Source organism: Arvicanthis niloticus, chromosome 8 (genome assembly GCF_011762505.2).
Source record: "Arvicanthis niloticus isolate mArvNil1 chromosome 8, mArvNil1.pat.X, whole genome shotgun sequence".
Classification (NCBI taxonomy): domain Eukaryota; kingdom Metazoa; phylum Chordata; class Mammalia; order Rodentia; family Muridae; genus Arvicanthis; species Arvicanthis niloticus.
Window position 1 is genome coordinate 12,746,629 of NC_047665.1, and position 18,803 is coordinate 12,765,431.

An 18,803-nucleotide genomic window follows, 5' to 3' on the forward strand; every position below is an offset into this window, starting at 1 on the left:
TGGGCTACATTCAGTCTAGAATCTAAAATTCTTTCAGATCTAAAATTTCAGGATCATCAAAAAGGTTGGTCTCCTGTGTGACTTCTGACTTTTTGTGTTTTTTTCCTCATCGAAAGCTCTGCCTTGCTTTTTTCAATGTTTGTTCCTGGAGACTCACTACCAAAACTGCTAATTAAGTGTAAACTGGGATTGGTGGCTTTTGTTTTCGTCGTCAGTGTCCATCTCTCTGAGGATCATAACACTGTTTGAGAGCAGCTCCTGGTCCACACCTCTCCTGGCCCTTTGCTAAGTTCCACCTCTATGGATACAATTTAGTTTAACAGCTACAAGCCTGTGTGAGGGACTTTTAAATTACATTTGATACTGTGATTTTTTTCATTACCACTTTTTCTAGAGAGCTGCCTATTCTGTTCAAAAGTTTAAATTGCTGATAACGTTCTCATCACTGTTAAAATACTTTAACCACAATTGGACCCTCTTTAAATGGTTTCTGTATTCCTTTTTAGAATTTTGTGTGGACATGACTGCAGGTGCCAGGGGAGGCCAGAGGGCTGGCTTGCAGAGCCCCGCCTTGGAACTGGATTACAAGTACTGTAGACACCCAATGCAGGGGGCTGGGAACTGTTACTCTGCAGTAGTATGTACTCACCCTTATCCAGAGCCACTTCTTCTGTCCTCCCTTTCTCATTCCCCACTGCAGGAGCTGGGCACTGAACCTAGATGGCTCATGCTAGACAAGCAGCCTACCCCTGAGGTCCTTGAGACGGGTCTTACTATGTAGCTTAGACTGGCCTTGACCTCGAGATCTTCCTGTTTCTGCCTCCCCAGTGCTTAGGTGGCCCCAGGCCAGCCTATGGCCTCTTTGTAACAAACAACCTAGCCTGGCTATGTCTTGTCAAGTCACCCTCTTGGCTCTCCTTTAGCTTTAAGAGCTGTGCCAGTCCCAAGGGTCTTTCTGCTCTTTTGGACTTAAGGCCTTGTGTTCCTATTAAAAGACTACAAATCTTGATGAAAATATCTGCTAGATTTAAGGTATACTGCAGCTTTTGTGATTAGTTTTCTTATACTAGACTTTCAAAGAACAAACTTTCAAAGAGCTAAATTTTAAAGGTTGGGTAGCTTTTTGGATTGCTTGTAACAGGCATGGAGGACACGAGATGACTGCCCCTTTTGGGTTGGCTGCTCTGAACCTTCTGTCATGAAAAAACAAAACAAAAAAACCCAGCTTGGTTCCATCACTTTGATGACAGGACACCCACCCGTCTGCTGCCTTCTTGTGGAGGTCAGACAACAACTTGCATGAGTCTGTTCTCTCCTCCCACATGGATAAAGCCTGCTGTCAGGATTACATGGCTAGAGCCTCAGCCACCAGCCAGCTTTTTTTTTAAGACTTAAGACTTGGGCCAGCTGGAGAAAACTCCCTTCTGACTTAGCTTTCTCCAGGGCTTATCACAGATGCTCGATCTCTCCAAATGTGCTTTCTCCCTTTCCAGATGAGCTGGGCCTTCTGTCCCCTCAGGTATTTAGCGCAGCTTGGGCTTCCTGTAGACCATTCCTCATGACTTTTCCTCTCTGTTCCTGAGGATGCTGACCTGTGGTTTTCCTGTAATATTTTGTCTGGATATGGTATAACTGGGGTTAACACTGGCCTCATAGACTCAGTAAGTGGACTCTCAGTTTCCTTATTAATGGAATATTTGAGGTAATTAACTTATAACCCTTTATTCTGTCAGTCTGGAGGCTCCAGGACCAAGAACCCCTATTTCCTTGTCTCCTATAAGGTAGCAGCACCCTATGGTAGGAGCAACATGCCCCGGGGACCTAAGGCCCACCTCCACTACCTCCCCTCAACGACACCATGGGGCCAAACCTTAAACACCCAGCAGTGAACACCCCCTCCTGTTCTGTTTCCTTCAAGTGTCCACAACACTTGTTAGTAAAGCTGTCATGGACCAAGTCCACATTCTTACTACAAGAATCCCTTTTCCCCCACTTTTAAAGTGTGTGTATGGGTATTTTGCCTGTATGTACCATGAGTGTGCAATGCCCACAGAGGCCAGAAGCTCTCTCCCAGACTGAGTACGGATGGTTTTTAGTCACCATGTAAACGCTGGGAATCGAACCTGCGTCCTCTAGAAGAGCCAGAGCTCTTAACCACTATGCCTTCCCCCCAGGCTCATAGTTACAGCAATCTTTCCACGATTACTTATTACGGTCTTTGCAGCTCTCTCTCTCTCTCTCTCTCTCTCTCTCTCTCTCTCTCTCTCTCTCTCTCTCCCTCCCCCTCCCTCCCTCCTTCCCTCCCTCCCTCTCCTTCTCCCTCTCCCTCTCCCTCTACCCCACCGCACCCCAGGAGTTTAGCAGAAGACATTAGCAAGACTGGGATGGAGCTGGTAGTCTTCGCCTTGGGAACACAGGACCCTGGGAGCATATGACCCAGCACAGGGGCTCACTCACCCCTGCCGTCCTAGTATCCAGGAGTGGCAGCATCAGGATGCTCAAGATTACCTTCTGTCACACAGTGAACCTGAGGGCAGCGTGAGACACGTGAGATCCACACATAAGTTGAGCACAGATCAAGCTTTGAGGCTCAGGTTGTTTAGTGTGAGTGAGCTGGTGCCGTACCTCAGAAATACAGCCCAGAGGCCTGAAAAACAGCTCACAGATACTTGCATGCAAGAACCCAAGTTATCCTCAGAATCCAAACAAGATGGTTTGTACCACAGGGTTCTTTTTCAGTATTCAGACAGGCTGACTCCATGACAGCCTTCAAATAGGCAGTTCAGTAGATTAGACCTAAATCTGTTTCAAAGAACTGGGCAAGTCCAGGCCTCAGAAGCTGCCCTGCCAACTGGCCTGAGGCAAGGACAGTGGGTCAACAGCAGACTCCAGACTTTCCCAGCAACAGCTTCCAGCACCCCACACCCAGGAATGTCCCTAGAGACGGAGCCAACAGATTAACATAGAGATCACCTACTCGCTCACTGGGATTCCCCTAATATGCTTTAAATCGGGCCTGTGAGCTCACTGGGGTGCCTTTATCATGAAAGATGGTAGACCCCAGCATGCTGGACTTCTGCAGAATAAAACACTCATTGCTTTTGCATACTACTTGAGTCCAGGTTATCATTCTTTGGCAAATCATGGACCCTTACAATAAGTATTGCCTTTAAAGACCATTAAAGGGGTTCCTGACAGCTCAGCCTTTAAGAATACCTGCTGCTCGTGTAGAGGACCTGGGTTCACTCACACCAGGCAGTTCATAAGCCCTCTAACTCTAGCTTCTAGTGATTTGATGACCCACTGGCTCCCTTGAGCACTTATGAACACACTAGTACACACTCTCTTGCACATTCATTCTCACACACCCCTTTAAAAAAAAAAGCACAAAATTATGCTTAAGTGACTCTTAACTAAGAATTCTTAGTGTTAAGAAGCTTGTACAGGCATTACTTTCTGTAACTCCCGAGCTGCCCCACGTTGGGCGGCCAAACTGTAACGGCCTGCTCTGTTCCACAGGTCCGGGTCTAGCGAGAGTGTGGGGCAGGTGACGTGAAGAATGGAGACAAGACAGAGGGTCTGATCAAGTCTCAAGTCTCATTTATTGTGTCTCTCTCTTTTATTGTCTCTCTCATTGTCTCCCATATTCTCTTGTATTCTCTCTATTGACGGGAAATCTAGGGTATTTATAGGCTTTTGCCACGTGCCTTGCAGGTGTTGGTATGACGTAAGCCTTATAGGCCTCTATAGCGTGGATAGCACGTGCACCATGCGCCTTGCAGGCTTGGATACCATGTGAGCCTTACAGGCATGTATGGCGTGGATAGCACGTGGATAGCAAGTGGATAGCACGTGAACTGCATGCCTTGCAGGCATGGCTACCACGTGCGCCTTGCAGCTGGGGGCAGTAAACAGCAAAACAAAATATGTGGGATATCAGAGTGTGCTTCAGCTGTTGTAGGCTGTTGAAAAACAAGTCTCACGTCAGGGTATATGGCTGGAGATGGCTGCAAAGCTGAGAGCCGCTTTCTGCTAAAAGTCGGCTCCCAACAGGAGGGGAGCAGCATCAGCAGTGAGGCTGATACCAACCATTCTTGTGATATTGTGGCAAAGAATATGGCTTCTCTCTACCTATGTCCTAAGAATTTGCAGGAGGCTAAACTTAGTAATTTCTTGGGTGGAGATGTGTTCAAGACAGCCGAATACCCTGTCTTGTGATTATTAGGAGTCACTCTTATGCAGGCCTACAATGACTTTCAAATGGGCAAATGGGGTAGAAAAACACACAAAAAATGAGCAGTTTGAGGAGAAAAGGATGACTGGAAATCTAATGCTGCAGCCAACAGTCAGGTAAGGAAACAGAATAAAGGGCAGGACCTCCTCCCACCCCGCATGTCCCCACCTAACCCCCGCTCCACGGCAGGGTCCCACTAGCCAAGCATCCAACTTGTGAAAAATTAAGGCCTGAAGATTCTCTGCTCCTATAAGGCTGGCAGCTGAATCTGGTGTTGGCTTGTGGTCATGAAGGACACACAAGTAAAGGGGTTGTAGGTCTTCCTCCATAGTATCAGAGAACCACTGAAGGCAGCAATATGGGCACGCCCCATGCCCGCCCCCCCCCCCCACACACACACTTTAAAAAGGAAACTAAAGAAACTTCCACATCGTAAAGACAGAAATGAGAATTTAGGCATTTTTCTGATAGTCATGGGAAGGACTAGACGCTTCCACAGTTCAGGCATGACGTAAGTGAGGGATAGCACATGTGGGGCACCAGAGGAATCGCCAGTGGTACCGTCTAGCGAGCAAACAGCCTGACCATTGTTCTAAGGATCTGATGGAATACTGTGACTCCTGGCGAGAGAGCATTCTGCTGTACAGATAACCAACCCTTTCCTAAGCTTTTTAAGTATCAATGTAGTGTCTGTTAAGCCAGCAACTGCAAACCATTTGTGTTTTACCTTCCCCTTCTAAGAGCCACACTCTGGAGCTGCTGGGCCAACTCTGGTACTGGCTCCTCAGTGCAACACGGGGAAGAACCCTGGAAGTCACGAATATCACACATCACCATCCACTCCAGCAGTGACAGGCCGGGCAGAGGAGCCTGGCAACACCACGTCTGTTCACATAGCAGCACTCATAGCAGGCACCGTGGCTCACTGACAGGAGTTTCTTAGGCCTCTGGAGCACCTTACTCCTGTTTCTGAAATTCAGTAAAAATAAGTTATTCTCTCCAAAACAGACACTCCTATTATTACATATAAAGGAACTAAGTGTCCAGAGATGATCAAGAAAATCCTTAAGAGCTCAAAAATGAGGATCAGAGCCAAGGGCACCAAATCCCTGCCAAAGGCGAGTCCTCACAAAGCCTGGCTCATTCATTTGTGAAGTCCAGCAGCTGCCCCAGCATGGCTTCCATGTTGCTCAGCCTATCTCAGGGAACTCCACTGACTTCTAAACATGTCACGGAGGCTGTGGCTCAGAGAGGACAATGCTGGCCTAGCAAGCATGACATTCTGGGTTTGAGTTTTAACACAACATAAACCTGGCATGTTGGTGCACACTTAAAATCTCAGCATTCGGGAGGTGGAGTCAGCAGGATCAAGGTTGTCTTTAGCAACATAGTGACTTCAAGGACAGCCTGGAACGCACTCGACTGTCTCAAAAGACAAATCAACAAAACCTTCCCAAAACATGTAACAGAAACGAATCTTAGAAGCCATTTCTGCTGTCTCTTAGGTTAGACAGTGCCATATGTTACCAGTTCACATTACCTGGGGGGGCGCGCGCCAGGTAATCTTCAACACGGATGGAGAAATAGCAAGATAAGCCATGTACCTACCTATCTTGTTCCATTAAGGTTATTTTCAGTGAATACAATTATGTATATATACTCGACCTGTGGAAAATAATACAGGTGAGGGTATAGCTTGGTTAGGAGAGCCCTTGAATTGGTGATGCGCACTGTCATCTGACCATGGGGAGGCAGAGGCAGGAGAAAAAGTGAGAGGTCATCGGAGACTTAAGAGGTGAGGGATGGGGATGTGCAAAGGGAAAAGGGGGGCGACTGAGTAAGTCAAAAGAAAGCACAGTTGTGCCAGCATCTGAAGAGCATTAAAGTCACACCAGGAAGGCCACCAAGATGGCTCTCTGGGGAGGAGAGAACGGACTCCCACAAGCTGTCCTTGGACAGTCACGTATTTGCTGCAGCATGCTAACAGCACCCCCCACCCTAAATAAATGTAACTAGAAATATTTTTAAAGTCAACCTAGATTAGAAACAACATACAACAAAGTCTTGGAGGACATTAACATCTGAAATGTTACCCTAAACAAGTTTAAACACTCCCAGCTGTGTTCTCTAAAGAGTGGAACTGCTAATCCTTTTGAAAGGCAACCTATTAACTGTCCTCTCTTGCAAGAACCAACCATTGACTACTGCTGGCACCCAAGCGGTCCACAGCATCAAGCCCTGTGTGGAAGTCCATGGTGGTTTTACAGTTCCACCTCAGAATTTTAAAATCAAAAACAAGCACTTCGAGCATCCATCAACAGAATGAGACTCGGGGACAAAGCAGCTAGTTTTTCCAGTTGGGGGTGAAAGATAGAAAAATCTAAGCTGACCCCCTGAACCCTACTCTACGCAAAGAGATAAAAACCTGTAGGTCAAACCTGTGGCGCCTCAGTCCCAGGAAATTAGCTGACCACTCAAACAGATGGCCTTAACTAAACAAGCCCTAAGATTAATGGTGTCAGGATGCAATGGGCACGAGATAAGACTGGCTGTGCTTCGAACTAACAGCCCTGAGACAATTGGTGCCAGGATGCTTAAAGTTTGAGATGAGCCTGACCCCTTTGAACCAGAACTCATGATAAATAGTATGAAGCTAGTCCGAAATAGCCAACTATAAAGTGACTCACCATCCATCTTAAGAATTTGAGATCAAATGTATCGATGACCCACCGACCTATTCCCCCTCCTTCCCCCTTCCCTAACTCCACCCCCACCTGGTTTGTAGATTCTCCTTAAAAAGCTGTGAAACTCTGTCACTGGCTGCTGAATTCCTCTACCCCTTCGTGGGATATGTGGAAGGAGGCCCTAGCTAGCTTTTTTTTTTTTTTTTTGAGTGATTTGGGCGCGTCTGCAGTTCTCCACGGATCGTGAGGTCCTTTTCGTTGGGCTTTACAGGGGGTGGGGGAGATGAGGGAGAACCACAGGACAGATCCATGTTTAGCAGTCAGCATCCAAGTCTAAGTGAAGTTAACTCAGGACATTTTCTTCCAGAAGCACAAACCTATTAAACCTCTACAAAGATGAGCCGTTTGGAACCTTCTGGGGGGTGGGGGTGGGGGGTGGGGGTGGGGGGTGGGGGCTGACTGGAAATACAGCACAGGAAGGACATAGTGGAGTCATTTGTGCCTTGCACAAGGAATGTGGTCTTCCTCTAGAGGCCAGGATTCCATCCTGAATGACTTTGCCTTTTGTCATCTAGGCAGGTGCTCCCACTGTCAGCTTCACCACACATTACAGACGCAGAGGTGGCACTTCCTGGCACATCATCAAACAGATGCACCTTCCTCCACAAAGCTAGGATCCTAGGTCTCCTTGGCCTCAATTGAGTAGATGATAAGAGTTTATTGTCCTTGTAGGCTTGCATACTGCAGCTCTCATATATGTCATGAGAGACGCTAGCCTGCTCAGACACTGACAATATGACAGTCTTTCCTATACCCCAGGCTGCTCGGACAGAGGACTGCAGCCCTGATGTGGTGCTGACTGGACGACTCAGACACTTTGAACAATTAATGTTTCGCTCTCCTCTGCAGGTAGAATCTGTAAAAATTCTCATTCTTCCTTGTGTGAAGAGTCAAATTTAGATTAAGGGGCAGGGGAAGAGGAGAGAGATGGCTCAGTGGCTAAGAACATTTGGGGCTCTTGCAGAGTTCTTCCAAGTTCACCTGTAATCTGACAGAGAGGGAGATGACACAGGCAGGCTGGGGTCCCTGGTGCTACTGACCAGCTGGCCAGGTTCAACTGCTGACTTAAAGCTTCAGCAGGAGACGGCGTCAAGTAGAACAGGGAAAAATCAAGACAAACCCACCTGCCTTCTACCTCCAGGCACTACTGGATTACCCACGCTAGCAAGTACACAGAATACACATGAAGCCACTGACCTGAGGAAGTGAACTGAGAGCAACTCTGGAACCAGTTCCTAAGTTACAGAGAAACAAAGGCCTGAATTCTAGAGAAAAGAAACCTGTGGTTCAAAGTACTTTCTTGCCAGGAGTGACGGTGACTCGCACCTGTAACTTCTAACCTCAGTATTCAGGAAGATCATGGATTTTTAGGCCAGCCTGGGCTAACATGAATGTTTACCTCAAAATACAGACATATAAACATACATGCATGATCTTTCTGGACATCAACTCCTACGTCTAAATGAAAATGATTCAGAAGGTATTGAAGTACCGATTGCTGAAGTAATTAATGTTTAAGCCCGGGCCTCAAGAGACCCAGACAACACGGGGTAAAGTCCACACTCCCCTAAAATCCCAGACAGTCTCCATGCCTTGCTCTGCCTTTCTCTTCAAAGGAAGCAGAAAAGGATTGTAAGTAACAAATGACAAAACAAAACACTCCAAGGCAGTTGTCAGCAAGGCCCTTCCTAAGTAAGCATCTACTCAAGCCTCATTAGTACTAAGTGCTTTTCTTTAGTCATCAGAGTTTACCTTCTGGGTCTCCCACAGAGCTCCATGGCTTCTTTAAATACATACCCGATTCACCACCAGGAGGCCCAACCTTCAGACTAAACTTTGTTACTTTTTCCAGGAAATACTTCCTGGGCTATACCTTCAGTACACAGCACGGATAGTGACCCAGGTGTGCCAGCCTGAGTTGCAAGGCCCACTCCCTCCCCTTACTGCACCCCAACCCCAGATTCTGACAGGCCTGGCTGCATGCAGCCACTTGCTGTAGCCCCAGCAGTACCAAGCTGAGGCCACCAAACACAACCATTCTAACAGCAGAGATATTTCCCTATCTTAGCCTTAGACACAGGATAAACCCAGGCCCAATCCATTCTTATAAAGAATCTATTTAAGAACATAATTAACTTTCTACTTACTGTGTGGATTCAGATTCCCCGGGACAGAGCACAGGTGCTAATAGCAGCTTACACTACCAAGTCTCGCTGACTGGGATTTAAGCAGGAACAAGGGCACTGCAGACAACATCCGAAGGCTAGGTAGGTATGAACACACTCCATACGTTACCGAGCTCTATGTACAGTGACTGCTTGATGCTTAAAAGTCACGGTTAACCAACATTTCTCATTAATGTCAAATCAAAACATCAACAGTTAGATCCGAGATGACGACAGCTATGCCTGCCCATATCTGATGGCATGACTGTCACTGCTCAAGGAAACCTTCATTTCCTTCTTTTTCTATCAACCCTGACATTTCCATGTGGTGGAAACATTGCCTGATGTCGGGGCCCCATTTAGAAGCAGATTCAACACAGCAGCACAAAGTTCGCAGCCACAAGGTGCACATAAAGGGTTTATTTTGAATGTTTTAAGGAAGGGTAGTTACATCATAATTATAAAAATTACTTACAGAATTAACAGAGTTGTACTGTGTATACTTCTAAATGCAGAGAACAGGGAACCATCTACACATTGTATAAAATAAAATTAAAATTAAAAATGAATTCAAGCTCAAAAAATGAGGTCGTTTATCTAGTTTCAAATGTGAACACGAAGACCTCTGAACTCTACTCGTCCGTCCGAACTGCACCAATGATGGAGAAAACGGAGCGCAGCATTCCCAAGGACCACAGGCATCTCGGCCATGATTACTTTGAGTGTTTTTCCTGTGTCATCTTTAGAGGACTTTCATCTCTTTGACAATCAGTGTAAGTGTTTTCAGGCACTACAATCTGTGACGATCAGAGCAGTCTTCTTTCTAATGGGTCTACAGTGTTCAGAGATTCAGGCCCAATGCACTTTGGGGTTTGGCACATAAAACAAGAATAGAAATGAAATCTGGCTTAGAAGCAACTGTGATTTTTAGAGCGTGCACAGTCCCTTCGAATGCTGCGTGACATATACAACTGGAATCACCTTCTGTCGGCGCTACGACTGCTTCACCAGTGCGTCTTTACCCTACAACCACTAGAACAGCACAGTAAGCAAATATACAGGAAACCAAAAGCAAACAGAAAGAAAGAAAGAAAAAAAGAACCTAGGTCTCTTTAACATGCAATTTTCGTTAGTTACAGTGAACATTCTACTTAGAAGAGAGCATGCAAAAATGGACGGTCTGCTTTAAGGTTCTTCTCTGAAGTTACGTGGCAGCCTGACGTCACACACGCACGCACACACAATACGATACTAGAGCAGGTAAGTGAAGAAGGCCAGTAAATTTTATACACAGATTCACGGCTCGCGGTGCCACAAGCCCCATGAGAATTTTGGAAATTAATGCTGAACTCCTAATGAGGAATCAACATTCAGATACCAGAACAATGCAAGCAATGCATGCAGATCTGAACTGTGAGCCTAAGGAAGCCCCAGGTGGCAGGCTCAGGAGGAGTCTGTCACCATTAAGGGTGGTGGAAGCCACCAAAAGAAAAGAGTAGGGGAGGGGGGATGAAAACGAATTAAAATATAAACAAACAAATAAAAACCTTCCCCTTCCCTCAACCTTATGTAAAGGCAATAAATGGAATAGTGATCAAAAGTCATCACCATCATCATGTTGCATTCCTCCAGACGGGGAGTTCACAGGAACCAAAGTTAACTTGGGTTGCTTGCAGAAAACCACAATGCAAGTCATCAGATAATGGCAGACACATTGTAACTGATCTACTCCTCGGGACATTTCAAAAGGAATTTTACTTTCCAGTCACCCTGCCATGTTCTGCACCCTAACGGTGCATGCAGGACACACTCACCCACTTGTGCCACATATACCAGTATGGGCTGAAGAGTCAGACTCAGCTTGGAGATTTACATGCAGGACACCTGGTCACATATACTAGAGGAACCAAAGACTAGGGTATATCTATCACACTGCATTGAGAAGCTTGTCCCTGGTGCCTATGAGAAAACACTAAGCACATGGTGACTGCAGCCAGGGACAGAACTGAGGTACTGTGTTCACATGGTGAGCAGTTGTGACCACCCAGCAGCATAAGGCGGTAAGCCTCTGTGAAGACTAAATAGATATTCAATAACCATGCGCCTTGAACCGTGAATAATTTCTTGCATCAGGAAGAACCCCAACTAGGTAAGCATAACCACACTTGGCCAAGCCTCTGGTGTTTGCTTGACAGCACCCAAGACTGTCCAGCCACAGATACAATTTCCAACCTCCATGAGAACTGGTTTTACAAACCATCTTTCTCCCAGCTGATAAGCTACCAGGGTTCTTCCAGAACAAAGTGAGAGCAAGCAGACGTCTGGCTAGTCAAGCAACTGCACTTCAGTTCTAGTTCAGCTCCACACAACCTCACAGGAACAAATCATGAATGCACTTGATGGTGAAGAGCTGCGATCCACCCATAACCAGCAAGGATGCCCTTCCTGTGACACATCATAGACATGCAAAGCCCAGAGGCCACGGAGGGAATAAACCTGCATGAATAGCACACTTGGAGCAAGAACAGACACTGCCACAACAGGGGCAAGGCAAGAAGCCATATTGGTCTAACATTTTCTGTGGGGGAAAGCCAGGAGGAGCGGGAGTGAGTAAGGAAGGGGAGAAGAGGCCTTCTGACCATAATCATATACAACAATTAGTAGTAATAAAATTAAAAGTCCCAGAGAACTTGATAGAGGGCAACAAGGCCATACTTAAAACTTTTCTAATACAAATGCACTGTTCTTGCAGAAATTTATCACATACACAAACCATTGGTGTATTGTTGCCTTTTAAGTCCATGTACTAAGATCCTGATGACAGGTGTGTACACATGGACCAATGTGCCGTCTAAAAGCATTCTCTATTATTCCATGTGAACCAAGGACCTGGGTTCTATTTTAAAAGTACTTACGATTAAAGAGTAAACAATAACAACAGAAACAAACAAATAACAACAATAACAAAAAACAAAAAAACAAAAAAAAAAAACAAAGCTTAGAATTGAAGGCAGCCTTTTACCCAGATTTCTCAACAGTTTACTAAATTCTACTGTGGGTCACTGACTGTTTATGGCTAATTTGTACCTGGACTCAGCTAAAAGCCTCCAGGTTGAAATGGTACTTAGAAATTCTGACTTTTGAAACAACCTAAATGTCTCTGTGTGCTTCCTGTGCCCAAATGTAATTTTAAACAAAGAGCAGGCATATTATAAATATGACTGACTTGGGTCAAGCACTCCTGTTGAACTGGAGAAAACATTATCACCCCCACTCCAATCCGCAAGAAAGGAGTGCCAGCGGTGAGTGCCTCTGTGTGTGTATAATATATACATAGGCACACAGATGCAGATCTAGACAGGTAGCTATATAGATACATAATCTCTCAAAAAAGGCAGTAACAAAAATAACAAACTATGCTTGCATTGTGGCAGCAGAATAAGACAGTGTCAGAGTGAAGGGAAAATGGTTACAACCTATCCAGGTTTAAATGACTATGATACTAGCTTAACTTTTACCACCTTGCTTGTAACCCCCAACAGACAGCCTTCTTGTAAGAGGGAGACCCCTCTCACAGATGCTTTGAAGAGGGAGGACTCCCCTCCCAGATGCCTTGTGTTCGAATCAGTCTGCACTATTCAGAACAACACCAGCTCTGCTGGTGGAGATTGTGGGTTCGCAGGGACATCTAAGCTTTCATTAAACTGGAAAGCAGTCAAGTCTTTATGTCTACAAATTATACATTTAATAGTTCCACAAATTTGGCAAAGTTTATGATGACATCTAGGATGTTTTCACCAAATCGTAGACGTAAATATGGAAGTCGTCATCAAATTTGATGAAATAGACAGAGGGCTTGGCCTCTACTTGATGGATGACCATGCCAGTCCTTTTCGAGCCATCTTCTTTGGCATATTCCACTTGCTTGCCTACCAGGCTGTCCACAACTTCTCCTGGCTCCCTTTCTGCTGGAGGCGAATCATCTGTATTTAAAAGAAAAACAAAAAAAATCTAGTCAATCAATATTTACATATATCACTACCACACTTTGCAGCAAATATAAACACTTCTAAGATATCCTGAGTTCATCATGATCTGGTCAAGTTAACAGTTTCTTAAAGGGTTACTCTGTAAATATTTCAGGCAAATGGTCCATGCTCCCAAACTTTCATCTACGAGAATGCAGCACCAAAGTGGCCAAGGGCAGTTCAGAAGTTAACTGCCAAGATGTACCTTAGCAAAACACTTCTCACGTGTTTCTGAAGCCCATCCAGATGGATATGAGTGATTTAAATATTATGACCCAAACTCATTGGGATCACATTAAATTGTAACTGCACTCATCTAAAATTAATTTTAAATGGGTTGAAACTGACTTTCCTATAGGGCTTCCTGAGACCATGCTGCTCATTCACAAGTGCTGAGGCATCACTGAGGTCTGTCTACAGGTAACGTTTCCCTTCCTTGGCTTCAACACAGCCAACCATCTTCCACCCAGCTTCAGAATAAAGGAAATAAATTCTCCATGCTCTACAAGTAAGCATTGGGTAAACTCTAGTTTTCCGTGGATAGGAAAATGGAAAATCAGATCCCGGAGGATAGCCCAAGTATCAGCACCATCCCTAAGAGCCCTAGGTTGTAGTTACCCCTGGGAAAACACAGAATGACAACAAGCCACCACTGCCCAAAACAAAACACAGTGGGATGGGGACAAGACTATTTTAAAGCTCTTCTTAGAGGAACAGATGGGCCTGTGGGTGGCCAGATGTCTCAGGCACACAGGGCAGCCTCTGCTACCTTGGCATATTTGGAAGGACAGGAGTTTCTAGCACAGCATCCTAGTGTTGCCTACATCACATACACTAACAAGTCTCTCACTCAATGACAATGTGAAACCCGCTAGTGATCCCTAGCACAGACACATACACTATAAACTGCACATGACCACATGGTCAATTCTTTTAAACTGGAAACTGAAAAAAGAAATACTTTTTTTCAAAAATTCTCTTCCCTCCGGTGGCATTATCCTATTACCACACACTTGCACAGAAACTACCAAGTTTACCAAGAAATTCCAAATTCATGATCCCAACTGATTGACAGAAACTCTATAGAGTCCAGACCTTCTACTGAGGCTTACTTAGCTAGCAAAAGGACAGAATATCACCCACAATGATGGGGCTGCTTCAGAACTACCACAAGGTCAGCACTATTCTAATGGGAGACAAACTTCCACACAACTGACAGGAAATCCAGAAGCTTGGAAAGGCATGAGATCAAGTAGTTGGAAAAGATGCAGCATTATATATGAAGGACTTGTCTTAGATCAACAGCACTTGTTTTGAGGGACATCTCTCTATAGGCTGCAGAATCCTTTTAAAGAACACAGTTCTGAATATAAATCCTAGAGTATATAAACAATTTCTTTTCAAATACGAACAAGAACTAAAAAAAAAAAAAAAAAAAAAAAAGCAGTCATTCCAGACCAGACATGTTCATCAGTAAGCTCTCTTAACTGACTTCCTCATAGGAAGAACTTTTTAAAAAAGGGTTTTAAAGAAAAACAGAAATAACTGTCACACTGCTAATAGAGTGTGCCTGCTTGCCACAAAGTCTTAGGTCAAGAGTCCTTTTAGAACAAGCTTAGCCTGATATGCCACGGTTCCAGCACTCAGGAGACTGGGCTAGGGAATTCTGAGTTTGAGGACCTAAGACTTTGTGCCACAAAGGCTTAGGACACTCTTTCAAAGCAAAACAAATCAAATACTAATTATTGAATGAACAGGTTTATCCAAAAATAACATAAGAAAACAATTCCATTTATAATAACTTAAAAAAAATTCCTAGGGGCAAAAGAAAGGAATGTTTAAGACTCTAAAAATTATAAAACATTGCTGAAAAACATCAGAGAGCCCAAAGCTTTAAAAAGCATCCTCAGTCACAGACTGGAAGACTTGCCAATCCTTGCTAATATAAAGGGCAGCACCACCCTGCAGACAGACATGACCAACACGGTCAGAATCCCAGTAGACTTCTTTATGGAAATTAGCAAATTGATTTCAAAATTCATATGTAACTGCAAGAGACCCAGACCAAACAACCAAGGCAGTCCTGGGATGAACAATGACAGAGGTCTCACACTTCTGATTTCAATATTTACTATAAAATAATGTGATGCAGTGTGGGAGCTGCAAGGGGAGACATAGAAACAAGTGAAGAGAACTGGGGATCCAGACACATTCACATATCCAAGACCAATGATTTTCAACAAGATGTCAAAACTATTCTACAGAGGAAAGACTAGTCTTTTCAATACATGGTGCTCAGTCACATGGAGAGCTACACAAAAAGGAGTTGACCTCTTATAGACCCTGACCTCACACTATACCGCATGTTAGTTAGAAAACATATCCAACTATGAACCATTTAAAAGAAAACAAAAGGCCTAAAGTTATGATCTTAGATTTGGCAATTCTGAAAACAGCAAAAGCACAAGTAACAAAAGACAGAAGAACTGGACCTCAAAGTTAACAACTTAGGTGTCCACAACCATCAAAGATAAGAAAAGACAGATGAAATGGCAGTACATGCCTATAATCCCAGCATGGGGACATGATCACAGTTCAGGAAGATAGAGACTTGGAGGCCAGTTTGGATCATATTGTTACCTATAGGCCAACCTAAGCAACACAGCAAGGACCTGCTGTGACACAGCCCCCAGCCCCAAGTGAAAAGACAGCCCATAGGAGATCATGAGTAAATCTGATTTCTAATAAAAGACATGTATCTAGAATACTGACACTAAACATACATTTTACCAAAGATACACAAATGTCTACTAAGCAGCTACCAAAACCAGAACGGATTTACTTTATTCCTTACATGGTCACATACTTTCCATTAATTAAAAAAAAAAAAAAAAAAAAAAAATACTGAAATGTTTCTAAAAATTTAAAATAACCTTTCCAAGTGATCATTTTATCATTTAAGATTCACAAGGAACAATTTTTTTGTATGTACACACAAAAAAAGCCCAAACACCCAAAACCACACCTGCAAACCTGTTCCTCAAATATTTTAGTTAAAATACAGTTTTCTTTCAAATCACCAAAGCCACAAGTGGCCGCTGTGTGAGACTCACTGGAGTCGGGCATGATGCGGAGGTCACCTTCTTTGTAGTCGTCTAGGAGCTGGTACATGTACAAGACAGGGTCTTTCTCATAGGTGATGTAAAACCACGTGTTCATGACAGGTGCCCGTGCCAAGACCATTCCCCTCCACTCATCTTTAGAGCCGTCCTCTGTTTCAAACATGTGCTCCACTGCTTTGCCAATCATTGTGTCCGCTAAGTGTGCATCGCTGATCCGAGATGTTGCTGGAATTAAAAGAGCAAAATACTTCAGCAAGTGTTTACCAACAAGACTCAGTTTACCAAAGGAGACCAAACTTTGCCTGTGCAATGGACTAGTAAACAAGGAGCCAGAGTATCTCAGATGAGCAACTATCAAACCAAATGCCAGGATCTAGCACAGGTGTGGATTAACTAGAAGAAATCTGCCCTATGATGGGCAATAATCTGTTTTGTTACTCTCTGGACCACAGTTGTGATTGTGTTACTGGTTGGGTAGCAGTCATTCTGAGCTGAGTTAGCATGAGCCTCACTGGTAGGCAGAAGAGCAGAGTCCTCACCCACAGCACACATGCTGCCTTTTCCTAGTATCATGAAGTCCTCTGAGCGCTCCATGGCCCACCCACCCTCACATACATAATACAAAGAATTAACCTAACATGCGCTTGTTAAAAAAAAAAACAGAGGGGCCGGGCGGTGGTGGCGCACGCCTTTAATCCCAGCACTTGGGAGGCAGAGGCAGGCGGATTTCTGAGTTCGAGGCCAGCCTGGTCTACCGAGTGAGTTCCAGGACAGCCAAGGCTATACAGAGAAACCCTGTCTCGAAAAACCAAAAAAAAAAAAAAAAAACAAAAACAGAGGTTCACTTCTCACCAATGCTCTGGGAACAGTTATTCTTATGCCTACAATGTATTCTCTATAGCAACTACAGTGATCACTATAGTCCCCAAAGAAAACTGTCATTTAAAATGTTCCCATCGTTCAGCCTCTCAAGTCTCTCCTCAACTTGAAGTAGGCTCAGTCTACCAAGATAAAGTTCTCTGTCTCTTCAGAGGATAGGCTATTTGCATAGCAATGTCCCTACAGGACAACTAAGGACAGTGGCACCATCACCTTCATAATGTGCTGTTCTGTTCTTAGTTAGCAGTTCTATTACCTAATGCTATTTTGTTTTATCGAGTTGCTGACCTGGAAGTGTCTGGATATACCCATGAAGCAGGGCCATTTCTGTTCCTAGCACTTAGAGCAGTTTCAGGCTGCCTGTGTGGTACCATGAGACAGTGCAGGGACAGCCCTAGGTCTACTCTGTCATTTATACAAAAAGCAGGTGAAGAATTACCAGCCTTTTTATGTGTTGCTTTTAACAGGACAGGTTATAAGGGATTTCTCTCCAGTCCTCACATTCTAGACAACTGTCTTCCAAACTACTAAGTTCTCCTTTCTGGTCACTCAACCAGTTTCTCTATTAAAAATCAAAAGGAAAAGAACTTCAGACTTTCTTGGCAAGTATACCGCTACTCAATGTACTTAGGTCATATAACTTGTTTGTGGTGTTACATATGCAATAGCAACCAGAAACAGCATGAAATCTGCCCTGCAGAACACTTAAAACATACATGGAAGTATGTGCGCGCACCACTCCCGATGGTTTCTCACATTTTTGAAATCTTAATTTCTAGTTAAGAATGTTTAAGATATTGCTTGCGTGTATGTGTGTATATGTGTGTAAAGGTCAGAGAACGGTATGGGATCCCTTGGAGCTGCTGTGATAGGGATTTGCTGCATGCCTGTCCTGTTCAGCGGTTCTGAACTCGCTGTGGTCCCATTGACTGCTCTGTAAAGATTAGGCGCTAAGCCATCACTCTGGCTCTGTTGATGTGTAGTTTTAAAAACAAACTCATTCAAACTATCATGTTTTCAGTTATATGAGATCCAGCCCCATAATGCTCTAATGTTGAAAAAAAAATGTTCTTAGTTTTTCCCCAGAATTCATTCATCCAAATGAATTCTAGCTATTCATTTGATACTACAAATTATACAAGTAATAGCTTCTTAAAGGACAATTGCAACATAGTCTGAAACAGTTACCACTAAACTGTTACAACCATCGGTCTTAAGAATATACAAAGAACTACAACTCCTCAATGATGACCACCATAACAAAACTCTTCTGATTAAAAAATAGAATTTGAAGGAACACCTCTGCAAAAACGACATACAGATGCAAGTACACTCAACCTTGTTAACTACATATCCTTACACCCACAGATGCGTACTATCAAAACAGAAAACACAAAGTAATGCCGGCAGAGGGAGAGCTGAAACCCCTGTGCACTGCAGATGGGGCTGTAAGATGGTCAACAACATAGGAAACACTTTGGCAGTTCCACTGAAGAAATACAAATTAGAAGACCCCATGATCAAGCCAAAACCACGTCTGGGCAGGTGGTTTTGTTCTTTACCCAGAAGGACAGGAAGGTTTCAGAGAAGTCACAGTCAGTACATCCACAGCAGCTTCCAAGAAGAAAGGG

The 18,803-nt window shown here is 44.2% G+C and overlaps 1 protein-coding gene across 2 annotated transcripts in view; it reads right to left on the minus strand.

Moving 5' to 3' along the window:
- Nucleotides 1–9,543: 9,543 nt before the first annotated feature.
- Spin1 (spindlin 1) overlaps nt 9,544–18,803 on the minus strand; it is a 46,192-nt gene continuing 36,932 nt past the window's right edge. For both annotated transcript variants that reach the window (XM_034509898.2, XM_034509899.2), the window contains exons 5-6: nt 16,285–16,518; nt 9,544–13,126 (exon numbers count right to left, since the gene is read on the minus strand). In XM_034509898.2, coding sequence (XP_034365789.1) covers nt 12,927–13,126; nt 16,285–16,518 — 434 coding nt within the window. In that variant the 3' untranslated portion in view covers nt 9,544–12,926. The remainder of the gene's footprint in view (nt 13,127–16,284; nt 16,519–18,803) is intronic.